Source organism: Anser cygnoides, chromosome Z (genome assembly GCF_040182565.1).
Source record: "Anser cygnoides isolate HZ-2024a breed goose chromosome Z, Taihu_goose_T2T_genome, whole genome shotgun sequence".
NCBI classification, from domain to species: domain Eukaryota; kingdom Metazoa; phylum Chordata; class Aves; order Anseriformes; family Anatidae; genus Anser; species Anser cygnoides.
Genome location: NC_089912.1, coordinates 40613958 through 40631418, shown reverse-complemented (window position 1 = coordinate 40631418; position 17461 = coordinate 40613958). Strand labels below are relative to the sequence as shown.

The window sequence follows — 17461 nt, the reverse complement described above, 5'->3', positions numbered from 1 at the left end:
GATTATCTGAAAGAAAAAGGGCTCAAATGAACAAGACCATTAAACAAATTGAAGAAACGAAAACGTTAATATTTTGGCTACTCAGCAATGGAAAGTTTATACAGTGTTGTTTTTGAAGGCAAGCGGGGCCCATACAAACTCTGAAGGACTGTAACAGAGACTAATATTGGCTGTGTTAGTAGTAGCAGAACTATGTTGGACAACTTTCTGACTAAAGAGATGACACAGGTCTTGTTCTACAGAATACACAGTGCACAGGCAAGTTGGCCAGTATTAACACTGACACCAGCTGTGTTCGGATGAGGCTAGACTGTAATATAATAAAGCAAATGTAATTTTGGCATATGACTAACTGTATTCAACACACTCTAGGCAAGACAGAGGTAACCTTGAAAAACAGCAAGAAGCTGTAGGAGAGTTGGTATAGTCAGTTCTGGAAGGCCATGCAGTCATCATATCTAAGATCACTTTTACCCTATGCTCCACTACTTTCCTTTCAAAAGAAGATGTTGCTTCTCAGAGCATCTATACATCTCAGGTGCTGAGATGAGTGCAGAAATGTTGCAAACTGTTCATTCAATGAAACTGATGATCTGAAGTGCACTTCTATAGGGTTTCTGTGTGGAATTCAATGCTACTTTTAGCTTACCTGTCCTTAAACAGTTTGCTTCTTGAAGATCATACAGGTCATGCCATCGTGTGTTGGCCACACAGGTAACTGACATGAAACTCCTTCAGCATTAAAGACTGAGAGTTGCAGAAAAGCACTCCCATTTAACAAACAAAACACAACAACAACAACAAAACTGAAACAAAACTAGTTGCCTGAGTGGTCCTGCATAGCCCAGTTTTGCCCAGTTTTGCTACACTTCCAGATGTATTGCAAGTTATCATTTTTCTCCTTTTTCCTAAGCCCAGTTAAACATCAAAACAAAACAACAAACAAAGAGTCCAATGCTGCTGTGGAAACAGGCCAAATGAGAACAAAAACAACAGAGTGGTCAAGACAGCAATGGTTGTTGTCAAAAATGGCCATGGAATTGTCTAGCAGGTCTATGGCAGACCTGTAAATCATAGAATCACAGAATCACGGAATAGCTTGGGTTGAAGAGGACTTTAAAGAAAATCTAGTTCCAACCCCCCTGTCATGGATGCCATGCACTAGATCAGGTTGCACAGGTCCTCATCCAGCCTGGTCTTGAACACTTCCAGGGATGGGGCATCCACAGCTTCTCTGAGCAACCTGTTGCAGTGCCTCACCACCCTCTGAGTGAAGAATTTCCTCCTAACCTCTAATCTAAATCTCCCCTCTTTCAGTTTAAAACCATTTCCTTTTTGTCCTGTCATTATCTAACTGAGAAAAAAGGTTGTTCTCCATCTTTTTATAAGCCCTCTTTAAGTATTGTAAAGCAGCAATGAGGTCACCCCAGATGAACATCCCCAGCTCTCTCAGACTTTCCTCATATAGGAGAGGTGCTCCAGCCCTCTGATAAAATTCGTGGCCCTCCTCTGGACCCATTCTAACAGATCAACGCTCTTCTTGTGCAGGGGGGCCCAAACACAAGGGGATGAGATAGCAGTAGCTGAAGGGAGCGAGGGATTTTAGGAGGTAGTATACTAAATCTGTGAATAACCATACATGGTAGTAATAAAGACTATAGACATTACAAGGCAGATGCCTTCTTTTTTATTCTGTAGTTTTCCAACACCTTACCAAACAGATTTTAGTCTAGAGCTCCTGGGTCCTTCTACCATGGAAAGAAGAAAGTCTAAAGGGGATGCTAGAGAGCTGTCTGGGTGCCTTTAGGTGACTTTACACAATAAAATAAAATAAATGATAAAATAAAAATAATCCATGAATATACTTAAGCAGATGCTTTTACAAGAAATAACATTTGGCATTAATGTTTTATTATTTCAATGAAAACACAATGAGTGTCATCACTAAGATTTTGATTTTTTTTCCCCACCTAATCCTCCAAATGCTTAAGTGTGTTAGTATCCTTAAACACATAAGAAATGCCTTTGATTTTAATAGGTCTTTTTATATATGCAGTTAAATGAATAAAAGTTTTACAAGGTAGTAAAAGAATAGTTCTGTCTTCTTCTTGAGACCAGAAATCTCAATAAAATATCTGTAAAGGTATTCGTTTTGTTCAGTGCTTACAGGGACAACATATAGCAATCAGAGAATTAAAACAATACAGAGTGTCATTGTGTGAGCACGCACATCTGCTCAGCTTCAACTGGCCCAGAGAGGTAGTAGATTATTAAATTGCCTGGAAAGAAATAAAAATTTGTTTCAATGTTGAAGTGGGGCCTGAAGTAGAGCAAGGCTGAGAGACTTGCTGAGGAGAGGGGCTTTTTGAGGTTCTCTAGTGAAGGCATGGGGCTCTGGAAAGATGAAATAGGGAAAAAAATTTGTAGTCATAGTACCTCAGACTGAAAGCACAGCCGTTATGGGAAGAAAAGTAAATTCCTTGTTTAGAATGTAGATTGGAGAAATATTAAGGATTCTTGTGTATGCATTATTGATGAAAACTAGGCATGACCTAGCCTATTATTGAGGAAAAGAATATGTTGCAATGGCCATAGTGCTGAAAGGGATTTTTTTTTTAATATTAAATATGATTATTATTAAAGATAATATTTTTGTTTTCTCCTTCTCTTCCCTCTTTCTGAGGAAAAATGTAAAGAGAAGGAATGAGAAAAGAAAAAGGAAACTTCTCTGCCGTTAGTTCAAGCTTCTTTGGTTAAAGACTCTAGTGTCACTTTGCCACATAGTGCAAATACTTGTTCTTAAAAAGCTCTTTTCATTTTGAAATTAATTACTTAAAATATATATAAATATATATTACTTAAAAAATATTGCCTAAAAATGTGTACCTAATTCCGAAAGGAAAATATTTCAATCATAAAAAAAAAATTTAACCTAATAGTCAGCTTTGTTTCTGAGCTAACTATTGCGAGCAAGAATTAGATAAGAAATCAGACTGACTTCCCAGTATGTTGTCTTTTAAGGATATCGATTAAAGCCCTGTAGATTACTTCTCTGGATGTGTAAATGGCCAGGGATAAGATTATCGGCTTCCACAGGAACACACAGAGAACTGTTTTTTTCTGCAAGTGATTCTTTTGTAAGTTACATCTTTACCTTCTCTTTATGTTCCCCCCCCCCCCCCGCCCCGAAAGCACTGTGCTTTCATTATCATACACTACTCAAGAGCCTTGCTTTTGTGATCTATCTCACTAATAACTCATAAGACTGAATGAATATTATAACAGTACCTCATATAAGAAAGGTGAGCTGATGATCCACAGCATAATATAGATATAGATATCACCCAAGGAAGACGGCATTAAGTTGCAAACTCTGCCTAGTTATGAAGCAGGGCTTTGCAGATGCTGGCTCCATAGTTGGGACTTGTCCTTATTGAAAACAAAGTTGCCTATTTCTTGTGGGAGAAATAACTTGTATATGAATATCTCTATCTATCTATCTAACTATCTATCTATCTATCTATCTATCTATCTACCTATCTATCATGATTGTTTTTCACTTACTGCTTTGTTGATGGGTTGGGTAATCCTCACAAGAATGACCAAACTAGTCCTTAATGAACATGTATGGGGTGTGAAAGGAGCAATGCTGAATTGCAAAAGGATGGGGAAACTGGAGAGAGAAGAGGGCTGAAGTATGTGTATAACAACCATCTCTACACATCTTTCTTTGAGCATAGCAGTTGGAATAGGTGACAGCTTTGAGTGTGGCAATTGGACTAGGTGACCTCCAGAGCTCCCCTCTCACATTCTGTGATTTGTAACAAAGGGTAAAATGTACATAGTGATTATCTATGAAGAGTCTATATACGGGAAGGAAAACAGGTGTGGAATGCTAGTTGAAGGGAAGTTGAAAGAAGTCTATAATAAGGCATGTCTCAACTCAGAGGTAACCTCCCATCTGTGACTAAGCATATAATAAATCAATGTCTCAATAAAGAACAGATGACTTAACATGGGAGACAGGAAGGTGGGGAACAAGTTAAGAAAATAGAGTACTTTCACAGTTCATTCAGACTTTTTGTTGATTAAGGCCATCTAGTTCCAGCAGAGGTCAAGAGTCCAGCTGCCACTTCACTGTATCTCAGCACTTCAGCTCCTGCAATAGCCCTTCTACCAAAACAGAGTGCTATGTATTGACCTATTAAAATGAATTAGATCCTGCAGAGTGACTGGAGCTACTGTGAGGGAGAAGTCCTGGTCACTGGGTTTCTTGATTTAGACAGTGGAGGAGAGTGCTTTATTTTGGGTGATAAATAGTTTCCTATAAATTAATTGTGAAAACATTTTAGGAGGGTGCATCTGATTATAGATAAACCATTCCACTGAGAATAAGGTCACCATTCTCATTACACTGCTATTAATGGGGTTTTGACTCGGCTGTTCTCAGCAGTCAGTTCCAGGTAGGCTATGAACAATTTTTTGCTTCATTGTTAATGCTTGTAAAGATAAACAAGCAATGGGAGAAGCTTTATGTTCACCAAAGATAGCAGATATCTAACCATCCTAAGATAGAGAAGACTTTGTTGTACAAAAATATCAGTCTCTATGTGCATCAGTATCTCTGTGCTAGCATTTGGAGGTTTTTAGTAGGGATGTTTCTTACTAACATGACAAATAAGGTGGACAGGTAGGAACTTTTCCTTTTGGTATACATCTGCATAATTCATTTTAATCCACACTATGTGTCTTCCAGAGGACATTACAGTGTTTTGCTGGCTCAGAAGAAATTATTCCTTTATGTGTTATGTATTATAGAGAGATCTATAGGTGAAGAGAAAAGGGACAGTTATGATGGTACAAGAGGAAAACTGCAGAAGAGAGAATATTTTCCCCTTCCTCCTCAGTATTATAACAGAAGGACAGAGAAATTGGGTTATTTTTTAATAGCCCCAACTGAAGGATATAGAGCTTGGAAAAAATTATCACAGGAAGGTCTGAGGAAAACATAATAGCTGAAACCTAGAAATATCCAGTAAAGAAAAGGGCAGATTGCTTTGTCAGTTATCAGTGGATGTTCCAATTATCAGTGGATGTTCCAATGGTGCTCCTTCCCTCCCTCCATTCCTTCCTTCCTTCCTTCCTTCCTTCCTTCCTTCCTTCCTTCCTTCCTTCCTTCCTTCCTTCCTTCCTTCCTTCCTTCCTTCCTTCCTTCCTTCCTTCCTTCCTTCCTTCCTTTCCCTTCCTTCCTTCCTTCCTTCCTTTCTTTTGTTCTCTCTTTCTCTTTCTCTCTATCTTTCTGTCTTTTGAAAAATGAATGGTATAATAAAAGTGGAATCTAATGAAATCTCAATCTATGGAAACCTCAAAGTTTAAATAGCTGATTCTACTTTACTCTTCTTTTTCCTATATGAAAACATTTATTTTTAAAAGGCTTCAATGTTCTGTTTTATAAGTCTTGTCCACAGTGGTCCAGCACACAAAGAACTAATAATGACAGAAATTATCTGTACCTGTATTTAATGAAAAAAAATGTGAGGATTACACCCTCACCAGTGACTCCAGGCAAGAGAGCAAGAGTACTGTTTTACCTGTTTCTCAAGACGTATACCTATATTTTTGTTAGTGATTTAGTAGGTGATTTGTTTCCTTTTTGATACTGAACCATTCCTTTAGATTAGTATGGGACACCATATTGCTATTCATGCTATATTTCATAAGATGCAAATCCAAGGTTTTCTCTTGTGGTTGTTAAAGGTGCTCCAGCATGTTTTTTCCCTCCTCAAGTTGCAAGATGATACAGCTCCTATTTGGCCAAGCTCAGTGATGTTCCCCTTTAAAGAGAATCAGAAGTTTGTGATGAACTTTGGGAAAAGCAAGTTTCTGTCTCTGTCTTTTTAACTGAATAGAGAAAGATTGGTGAGCTAGGATCCAGTTCAGCTTAGTTCTTAACACCACATTAAAGATGGCCTCAGGTTGTAATACTTTGGTATTAACCCCTGAACTGTTGGAAAAGAACTTTACATGTCCTAGTAAATGGGGATCATGTGTTCACTGTTTGTGAACTATCTTATCTTTGCAGAAGGTAAGTTTTTATTTTGTGTTACAGGGCTGATCTTTTAGCTAATTTCAGAGATAAACACCTACAGTTACAGTAGGACAGGATTACTTAGGTCCATAAAAATCATTATGGGAAGAACTCAAGATGGAGTGCTTTTGCATGATTTATGATGAATACTGTATTAGGTCTCATTTTAACACTAGTTACATAAATTGCTACAACCATTAAAGTTATTTTCATCAGTCTCACTTAATCAAATTGGTAGTTCATTGCAACTGTGTCTTTATCTTTGACGGGGAAAAGTGCAAGTATTCCGTAAAATTCAACATTTATCTGTAGCCATTCATTTTATGTAGAAATACCTTGTATGTAACATTGATTACTGCTAGCACAAAACACTACAAAAATTAGGTAAAATAGAAAGCATATTATGTTAATATTTTTTTTTCCCTGTTAAGCTTAATGAAACATGATGGTTCTGTCCCTTATTTTTCTCATTGTTCTCTCCCAAAGTGATCATCATGGCTTCTTCTTGCAGGAGAAGCTTAATGTCAACAGTATGGGGCATCAGGTGATAATATTTGACTTTTCTCTCATAAGAGGACTGTGGGAAACTCGAGTTAAGAAGAACAAAGAACGTCAGAGGAAAGAGAAAGAAAGATTAGAAAAAAGCTCATTAGAGAAGTAAGCCAACTTTTCTATTTTTCTTTTAATTGAAATCATTATTATTATCCATTATATTGGCATATAGTAAGCATTATCAGACTGTTTTTTATTTTATTTGTGTGTGTGTTTGTGTGAGATTTCTTGATTTCATACCTCTTTCTCATAAAGGATTTTAAGAGAAGTATAATACATGCTATATACTAACTATGCATGTATGTCATTTGCCCCTGTTCTTTCCTATGTAGATTGTGATTTAGTGATGGCATATTTCACTTGTCTACTGTGAAGATTTAATCTGAAGAGAAAAATCATACATTTTGTACCTTTCTATTGCTTGTATGCTATATTGCTTTTTAGTATGGAATTCATGAAAACATGCTCATAAAATACAGTACGGCAAAATACTTTAAATCTTATTGAGTTGACAAGAGAAGCAAAATGATTGAAATAAATGGACATATACAAATACTTCTGAATAGAAGAGAGAAGATATAAAAAAAAACACACTACCACAAGATTTTTGTTGTTGTTGTTCAGATATTAAAAATACCATTGATTATAGAGCTTATACCACTAATCATTATATATATATATATATATGTATATATATTTAATTTACAGTTTCTTTTAGCAATGTTTTGCTTTCTTTATGTTCGTCCCTATTAGAGACAGTGAAATACTACACTGTGCTGGCAATATTAGAAATATATGACTTATCATTTTTTCCCCTCTGAGAAGAGAACAAAGCAATAGAAATCACTTTATGCTTTAAAAATAAAATGCACAGGGTTAAACAGTGCCCTCATTTAAGGGTACTAGACCTTGGTGCAACATTTTGAACATCTGACTCACAGATTCTCACTATCAGTGCAGCTATGCTGACCTTGCAGTAGAACAGCTTGGTTAAGAGGCGATCAGGGAAATATACAGTTTGATTGCCTTTTCTGTATGAACTTTCTCTTCACAACATTCATAGCGACAATCTTGCTTCTCTCATCTTTACATAAATCCTATGTTAGAAAAACATAATCCTAAGAAAATAAAGAAGAAGGAAAAAAAAAAGAAAGATCTTCCTTCAGATTAACAAGAATAAATTTTCTTTTTGGTATGAGCTGAGGGGCAGAGAAAGTTTGCTGTTGTGAGTGTTCCTGATGGTGGAAAATAGAAGTGAAGCCATTTGTGATGAAAGCTCATTAAATCTGATTTCTGTCCCAGCTGTTATATTACAGAATCAAAGAATGGCTGAAGTTGAAAGGGGCCTCAGGAGGTAATCTGGTTCAACCCCCCTGCTCAAGCAAGGACACCTAGAGCAGGTGGCCAAGAACCATGAGGACCATGTTCTGGGAACGTCTGAGGATCTCCAGTGAGGGAGACTCTACTACCTCTCTGTGCAACTTGTTCCAGCGCTAACTCTTTTTCACAGTGAAGAAGTGTTTTCTGATGTTCAAAGGGAATATTCTGTGTTTCATTTTGTGTCTTCTGCCTAGTGCCCTGTCACTGGGCACCACTGGGAAGTCTATACCTCTCTCTTCTTTACAGCCTCCCTTCAGTTATTTATATTCGTTGATGACATCCCCACTGAGCCTTCTTTTTTCCAGGCTCTCCCAACATTTTTCTCATATAGATGCTCCAGTGTTTTAGCATCTTAACAGTCATTTGATGGACTGTCTCTAATAGCTCCATTTCTCTTGTACTGGGGAGCCAAGAACTGGACATAGTACTCCAGGTGAGGCCTCACCAGTGCTGAGTAGAGGATAAGGATTGCCTCCCTGGACCTGATGTCAACATTCCACCTAATGCAGCTCAGGACACCATTCACCTTTGTAGTGGCAAGGGTACATTGCTGTCTTCTTGACTCCTAGGTTCCTTTCTGCAAAGCTACTTTGCGGCTTGGTGGCTCCAGGATGTACTTGTGTTTGGTGGTGTTCCTCATCAAATGCAGGACTTTGTAGTTCTCCTTGATGAACTTTACGAGGTTGTTGTCAGCCCATTTCTACAGTCTGTCAAGGTCCCTCTGATGGCTGCATGGACCTCTGGTGCATCAGCCTCTATCCTCACTTTTGAGTCATCTGTGAATTTACTGAGGGTGCAGTTTATCCCCTCATCCAGATTGCTACCTAAGCTGTTAAACTGGACTGGACCCGGTACTGACCCAAGGAGTACTCCACTATTTCCTGGCCTCCAAATAGACTTTGCCACTAACCACTACCCTCTGGGTCTGTCTGCTTAGCCACTTTTCAGTCCACCTCACTGCCTACTTATCCAGTCCATATTTCAACAGCTCCTCTGTGAAGATCGTATGGAGGACAGTGTGAAAGGCCTTACTGAAGACTGGGAGGACAATATTCACTGCTCTTCCCTCAATCATTAGGACAGTCATTTCATTATAGAAGCTTATCAGGTTAAGTCAAGCATGACTTACATTTTGTGAATCCACGCTGACTACTCCTGATGATTTTTTTCTCTCTCATGTGCCTGGAAATGGTTTCCAGGATTAGCTGTTCCATCTGTTTCCCAGGAATCAAGGTGAGGCTGACTGGCCTGTAGTACCCTGGGCCTCCTTCTTGACCTTCATTAATATAGTAGTGACAGTTGCTTTCCCCCAGTCTTAGTGCAGTTCTCCCAGTTGTCACAATCTACCACAAAATTTTGAGAGTGGCTTTGCAATGACATCTGCCAACTCACTCAACACTTTTGGGTGCATCTCAACAGTGCCCATGGACTTGTGTATGCCTAGTTTGCTGAAGTATTCCCTGGCTCTATCCTCTTTCACTAGGGCACATCTTCCTTGATCCAACATTTCAGCCTGGTCTCTTGGGCCTGGAGTCTGCTCTTGCTGGCAAAAACTGAGGCAAAGAAGGCCTTCAGAACCTTGTCCTTTTCATTGCCCTCTATAACCAGGTCTCCAATTTAATTCAACAGAAGACCCACATTTTCTCTAGTCTTTTTGTCACTGATGTACTTGTCAAAGCACTTCTTTTTGCCATTCCTGGCAAGATTCAATTCTATTTGGGCTTTAAGAAGTGTTCAATTTGTACAATTCTGTGGCAGATAAAGCAGAAGACTTGATACATTACCTCTGTCTATGTCAGTTATTGGCTCACGTGCTGCCACTGCAGTCTTCACAGAAAGAGTATTATGGTTAGACATCCATGTGTGTAACTTCCAACTGCCTATGCAGTCACCTTCAGAATTGATGAAAGGTCAGTCCCAATGTCAACACCCCTTGGTCATCTTTTCTTTTTTTTTTTTTTTTTTTCTGTGATGCAGAAGATAAATTCTTAATTCACTAGTAAAAAAGCAAACTAGAAGTGCCAGACATGGGGAACTTCTGTATGTAAGAAGGAGAGAGGGTAACTTTGTATGCTCTGCTAATTTCAGCTCTCACATTTTTGGTCAGTAGCAGAGGTTAAAACTCATTGTGAGCTGTGTTTTCCATTTAGACAAAAACAACAACAACAAACCCACAACCATTCTCCTTTCTGTTTTCACCTATGGTTATTTGTCAGTACCCTTTCAGCTAAAAGGGTAAAGCTTGATGGTCTTTTCTGCTTTTTTCCACTAATGAGGTTCAAAGTCATTCTGCTATCTTCCTGCACCAACTTGAAATTTAGGGGGGAATTTAGGAGGTAATTTAAGATATGAAGCAGAGAAGTAAAAGGTTCCGAGAACATTTGATGCATTCACAAATGATTTTTATTTTATTCCTCTAGGTTGCAATTTGCATAGTCTTGTGTCTTGTGTATCTTCCTGTTAACAACCAGATTCCTCTCCAGTTAATTCTACTTTTAGAGCTCCTGGAAGAAAAAGAGCCTCTGAAATCATGCTTTGGTTCTGGTTGTGAGTGATCAGTATTTCACTCGCTGAAATGAATGGCAAAGTTCACATTGATTCTTATGATGTGGGCATTGTAGAGTGGATAAAGCTGATACAGCAATGGTCAAAGTCATAAAAATACTGGTAATAAAATGCAAAATGCAGTTAAAAGAAAAATCCTGTTTATTTTATGAGGCATGCTCTGACTTCTGACCTTCAGTTTCTAAAGGTCAGATCACAAGTTAGATACTTTTCAGTGCTTTCAAAGGTAAGGCCAAAAACATGACAATATTTTGCTTGTTGTAAACTTGAAAGTATATATAATTGTAATTACAATTAAATATCTAACAGAAATAATGTCTCCCTGTGGAAATACATATCATTATTTCAACGAGTTGCATATATCACCAAATTCTGGTATCTTACTCAAGGATTAAAAACTTACCACTGTCAAGTAGGTCTGCTGAAATCAGTTTAGTGCTCATTGTCAATTCAAAGAAAGAAAGTATTTTGGAAAGGATTGTAACCCAAAATGTTGATTCCAAAACGACATTCAAAGAAGGCAGCTTCCTGAACTGAGGACTGCATTCCAGCATTTAATATTCTAGATATTTACTTTTGCCAGCAGCCAGAGTGAATTCCCAAGTAACGCTGAAATTAATAGAGTTTTCCTGCAAATATACTTGTGTAACAGATGAGTTTGGAATCTGGCCTGCAGAGATGCTTTTTTATTTTTTTTTCTTTTTATTCTTTTTTATTAACAAACTCTTGTTTTTCTCAAAGAGGTTATAATTCACTAATGCCCTTGAGACTGTGCAGCTTCTCATAAGCTGTGTTGCTATGAAAAATGACCTGATAATATATTGTGAAATGTAGCGTGTGTTATTTGTGGAGAAACTCCCAATTAACCTCTAGGGAACTTTGCTTGCCTTGGGGAAAGGTAATTTAGTTCATGCAAGGTCACTAAGCAGTCACGTGTAAGATATTTCTTGTTTTTGCCTGAAGATTTTATACGACAGAAACCAACTGAATGCAAAACTTGAACTATGTTTGCATTAATGGTGAGAATTTCCAAAAATTTTGGGAATTTACAGCCTCTAGAACAGATTTTAAAGCAGCTGGCTAGTGAAACCTATTTCTACAGAACAGTACACTGATAATATTGCAAGTAGCTCATATCTGTCCCTCTGAAATAGAAACACAGACTCCCAGAATGATTTGTGTTGGAAGGGACCCTGAAGATCATCTAGTTCAACCTCCTCAGCCTGCCCCCCTGCCTTTCTCCCTACATCATGGGTGGGGACAACTTCCACTAGACCAGGTTGCTCAAAGCCCCATCCAACCTGGCCTGAAACACTTCCAGGAATGGGGCATCCCCAGGCAGCTTAGTCCATTGTTTCACTACTCTCATAATAAAGAATTTCTTCCTAATATCTAATTTAAACCTACCCTCTTTCAGTTTAAAACTATTAACCCCTGTTCTGTCACTACAGTCCCTGATGAAGAGTCTGTTCCAAGATTTCCTATAGGCCGTCTTCAAGTACTGGAAGGCCCCTATAAGGTCTCCCATCTGCACACTTGCTGAGGGTGCACTCAATCCCACTGTCTATGCTGCTGATAAAAATATTATAAAGTACTGGTCCCAGGACAGACCTCTGAGGGACACCACTTGTCCCCAGCCTCCACATGGATATAGAGCTATTGACCACCACTCCCTGAGCGCGACCTTCAAACCAATCCTTTATGCACTGAATGGTACACCCATCAAATCCATATCTTTCCAATGTAAACAATAGGATGTCAGGTGGGACCATGTCATAGGCCTTACAAATGTCCAGGTAGATGACATTCGTTGGTTGTCCTTTGTCAACTGATGCAGTTACTCCATCACAGAAGGCCACTATATTGGTAAGGCATGATTTGCCCTTGGTGAAGCCATGCTGGCTGTCTCGGATCACCTCTTTGTCCTGCATGTGCCTTAACATTGCCTCCAGGAGGATCTGTTCCATGATCTTGCCAGGCACAGAGGTGAGGCTCACTGGTCTATAGTTCCCTGGGTCCTCCTTTCTACCCTTTTAAAAATGGGAGTGATGTTTCCCTTTTTCCAGTCACCAGGGACTCTACCTGACTGCCAGGACTTTTCAAATATGATGGAGAAAGGCTTGGCAACTACATCAGCCAATTCCTTCAGGACCCTGGGATGCATGTCATCAGGCCCCATAGACTTATACCTGTTTGGTTTCATCAGGTGATCTTGAACCTGCTCTTCACTTACAGTGGGAGGGACATTGCTCCCCCAGTCCTCATCTGTGGTTTCAGGGAAACAAGAGATGTGGGAAACCTGAGACTGGCAGTGAAGACTGAAGCAAAGAAGTTGTTGAGTACCTCAGCCTCCTCTATGTGTGTTGTTACGAGTTCGCTCTTGTCATCCATCGGGGAAACAATCTCTTTGGCCTTTCTTTTCTGAGCAATGTACCTACAGAATCCCTTCCTGTTATTCTTTGCACCCCTTGACAAGCTCAGTACCACCTGTGCCTTGGCTTTCCTGATCCCATCCCTGCACATGTGGACAGCATCTCTGGATCATGTGTCCCAGGCCACACATCCCTGCTTCCACTGCCTGTGTGTATCCTTCTTGCACCTCAGTTTGACCAGCAGAACTTTCACAGCTATCCCAGTTTTCTGCGCTCCATGCTTGCTTTCTTATACAGGGGTGCGTTGAGTTCCTGTGCTCTGAGAAAAACACCCTTAAGGAGTAGCCAGCTCTGTTCAGCTCCTTTGTGCCTAAGGACAGTGTTCCAGGGGATCTCACTCACTAGGTCTTTAAAAAGCTTCAAGTTCACTTTTAGGAAGTTCAGTGTCCTGACTGTACTCTTTGTCAGGCCAATATTCCTCAAGATCACAAACTCAACCAGGGCATGGTCACTGCAGCCCAGACTGCCTCCAGTCATGACCTCTTTAATGAGCTCATCCACACTGGTAAGCACCAGGTCCAGTAATACATCTCCTCTGGTTGGTTTGTCTAATATCTGGATCAGGAACTTATCCTCATTGCACTCCAGGAATCTCTTGGATTGCTTACATTCTGCTGTGTAGTTTTCCCAGTAGACATCTGGGTGCTAGAAGTCCTCCATCATGATGAAAGCACGCAAGCATGATTCTTCTTGTAGTTGAAGAAAGAATGCCTCAGTCACAGCCTACCCTTGATCAGGTGGCCTACAGTAGACTCCAACCACAAGCCGTCCTTTATTGGTGTGGGCCTTAATTTTCACCCACAAGCATCTCTTGGCAATCAATCCTTTCCATAACAGAGAGGGCAACACTGCCTCCCCTCCTTCCCTATCTATCTCTTCTGAAGAGCTTATAGCCCTCTATTCCGGTGTTCCAGTTATGTGATCTATCCCACCACATTTCCATGACAGCAATCAGGTCATACTTGTCAAATTGCACCATGGTTTCCAGCTTCTGCTTGTTTCCTATGCTGCATGTGTTGGCATAAGGGGAGGTCCCAGTTGACTGACAGCTAGCAAATGTGATGCCAATCTACAAGAAGGGCTGGAAGCAGGATCCAGGAAGCTACAGGCCTGTCAGTTTGATCTTGGTGCTGGGGAAGCTCATGGAGCAGATTATTTTGAATGCCATCACACAGCATCTACAGGGCAACCAGGTGGTCAAGGCCAGTCAGCATGTGTTTATGAAAGGCAGGTCCTGCTTGACAAACCTCATTTCCTTCTACGACAAGGTGACACATTCAGTGGATGATGAAAATTCTGTGGATGTGGTCTACCTAGACTTCAGTAAGGCTTTTGACACTGCTTCCTCCAGCATTCTCTTGGAGAAACTGGCTGCTCATGGCTTGGATGGGTGTGTGCTTCATTGGGTTAAAACCTGGCTGGGTGGCCAGGCCCACAGAGTCACGGTGAGTGGAGTTAAATCCAGCTGGAGGCCAGTCCCTAGTGGTGTCCCTCAGTGCTCAGTACTGGGGTCAGTTCTCTTCAATATTTCTATCAATGATCTGTGGAAGGGGATCGAGTGCACTTTCAATAAATTTTCAGACAACACCAAGTTAGTTGCAAGTGTTGATCTGTTTGATCGTAGGAGGGCTCTACAGAAGGATCTGGATAGGCTGAATTGATGGTCTGAGGCCAACTGTATTAGGTTCAACAAGGTTAAGTGCCAGATACTGCACTTGGTGTACAACAACCCCATCCAACACTACAGGTTTGGGAAAGAGTCTCTGGAAAGCTGCCCAGTGGAAAGGTGCCTGTGGGTATCGGTCAATAGCTTGCTGAATATAAGCCAGCAGTGTGGCTCAGATGGCCAAGAAGGCCAAGAGCATCCTGGCTTGTATCAGAAACAGTGTGGCCAACAGGACTAGGGAAGGGATTATCCCTACGTACTCAGTTGTTGGGAGGCTGCACTTTGAATACTATGTTCAGTTTTGGGCCCCTCACTGCAAGAAGGAGATTGAGGTGCTGGAGTGTGTCCAAAGAAGGGCAACAAAGCTGGTGAAGGGTCTAGAGAACAAGTCTTATGAGGAGCAGCTGAGGGAGCTGGGGTTGTTTAGCCTAGAAAAAAGGAGGCTCAGGGGAAACCTTATCACACAATTACCTTAAAGGAGATTATAGTGAGGTGGGTATTGGTCTCTTCTCCTAAGCACTAAGTGATAAGACAAGAGGAAATTGCCTTAAATTGTGCCAGGGGAGGTTTAGTTTGGATATTAGGGAAAATTTCTTCACTGAAAGGGTTATGAGGCATTGGAATATGCTGCATAGGGAAGTAGTTGAGTAACCATCCCAGGAGGTCTTCAAATAATGTGTGGATGCAGAATTTACTGACATGGTTTAATGGTGGACTTGGCAGTGTTAGGTTAAAGTTTGAACTATGTGGCCTTTTCCAACCTAAATGATTCTATGATTCTATGATATTTTTGGAAGGATTGCAAGATGTTTGTCTTCTGTATGAAAAGCAGGTAAGTTAAAAATTGAAGGCTGAGGAATTAAGCATTCAAGTGTGGATATGATAGAGCTCTTTGCCCAGATTATCTATTTAAATCTTCATTGTGAAATGGCATAGATTCCTCCATTCACCAATAAGATATAAAAAAATGATAATAGTTCACTGTGTCTCTCCTCTAAAAATTTCTCCTCAAGCTCTGACTAGCCAGAAATGCTTATATTACTTTTTTTGAACTATGCACTTGAATGTAAGAAGTCAAAAGCAAACTTTCATTTTGCAAGCAGATAGTGACTTTTTTTCCTGATGGTTTATACCTTTGTTTAATAAAATAGGTGTCTCACTCTGCCAGATTTTGGTGTTTTAACTCTATTTGTGCCTGACCTAAGATTTTATTTGTGATGTTTATTTTTATTCTCCTTCTCAATACTCAATTGAGAAATTTTTCTAAACAAGACTAAAACTTAATCTGGGATTGCTTAGTCCCAAACACAAATTATGAGTAACAATCTGGGAGCAGTTCTGGAACACTAATAACCATTTTCATTATTTGCCTTTGCTCTTATACACTTGTATACATCATATTTAATATAGTGCACGCAAGTGGGTTGAAAGATAAAAGTTGCTGCTCAGCCACGATACTTGACAACCTACTGAAGAGCCTGACAGAAGGACTGAAATTAAATTAGTCCACTTGAAACTGAGGGAAATGTTACTCATCTGTCAGTAATATTAGTCTGGGCTGAGCTCCAGTTTAACTGTGCTGCTCTTATACACATTCCATATGATTGTTTACTGATATTGCATGGCTAGTAATTCTGATTTAAACATCACTCAGGAGTACTAAACCAGTGTCACCATGTAGTGTTCTGGTGACAGCTTTCATCCTGATTTAGAGGAAATACTGTCTTCTAGTGAAACTTCATTTCTTCACTTAAGATGCTTAGCTTTTTCATCAAGATCTCCTATACAGACATTGAGCAGCAGGCAATTCCAGAAGGAAGAACCATCCAAATAAATCCAATTACTCTCCAGTTACTGGGATGACTCAAATCCATACTAATGTAAGCTTTTTGTTTTCCAAGCTGGTCACTCCTTTGAAGGGTGCAATCATCAAATTTGTTCAACAGTAATTCTTTGCAATCAGGTTAATTAGATTTGTGATTTTGTTGGAGAATCTAAAATGGCAAGCAAGGAAGTCCCATATCCTCAAAAGGAAATTTCTATCATAAGAAATCTCAATTATGTGCTGTAAAATTTCTTTGCTCTAGGTGTAGTGAGGTAGCATCTGGGAAAGAATTTGCTCAAGAAAACTTCACCAAAATGGAAATACTTAAATATTCCATTTCCCTGCTGATTCTGCTTAATATCTACAGTGCATTGTCTTGAAAGCTTACTGAAAATCAGTGGTTAAGCTGTAGTAAGACTTTAATGGCTTTCCAGAAATAACTCTTCTGTACCATCTACAGTATGCTATAGCGAAGTCCTACAGATGTGCTTTTGTGTTATAAATATAAAAGTATGTAACATATACCTTTTAGACACATGTAAATAGCTTGTAATCAGCCTGATTAAAATTAGTTGAACTATTTTGATGATTAATGTTGAAATGTGGGAGTAATTAGCTGAGTTGGATCCTTAGATCTCATTTGGTTCCTAAGTCCAGAAAAATATTTTTTTATGTTTGTATTCCCACCTAAATTAGGCTTGACCTGACGAACATCCACTCTCTGAATAATGAAAATAGTTGTTTCTTTAATCTGACTACAAGTGTACAATCAAGCTCTGGAGGAAGATGAAAATATTTATTACAGACTATTAATAAAAGGATGTAAACTTCAGGAGAGCTGTGATTGTGTAGCCACCTCATTTGTTTGTCATATATGGAAATATGGTTCTGGACTATCAGGAGCCCTTAAAGTACCAAGACCAGAAATTTAATTTCTCTAGAAAAATATTAGA

At 39.4% G+C, this 17461-nt stretch overlaps 1 protein-coding gene across 2 annotated transcripts in view; it reads left to right on the top strand.

Annotated features, from left to right (window-relative positions):
• Nucleotides 1-17461, top strand: part of LRRC2 (leucine rich repeat containing 2) — a 154806-nt gene that overhangs the window by 83335 nt on the left and 54010 nt on the right. For both annotated transcript variants that reach the window (XM_066988126.1, XM_066988125.1), the window contains exon 2: nucleotides 6600-6745. In XM_066988126.1, the coding sequence (XP_066844227.1) occupies nucleotides 6621-6745 (125 nt within the window). In that variant the 5' untranslated portion in view covers nucleotides 6600-6620. The remainder of the gene's footprint in view (nucleotides 1-6599; nucleotides 6746-17461) is intronic.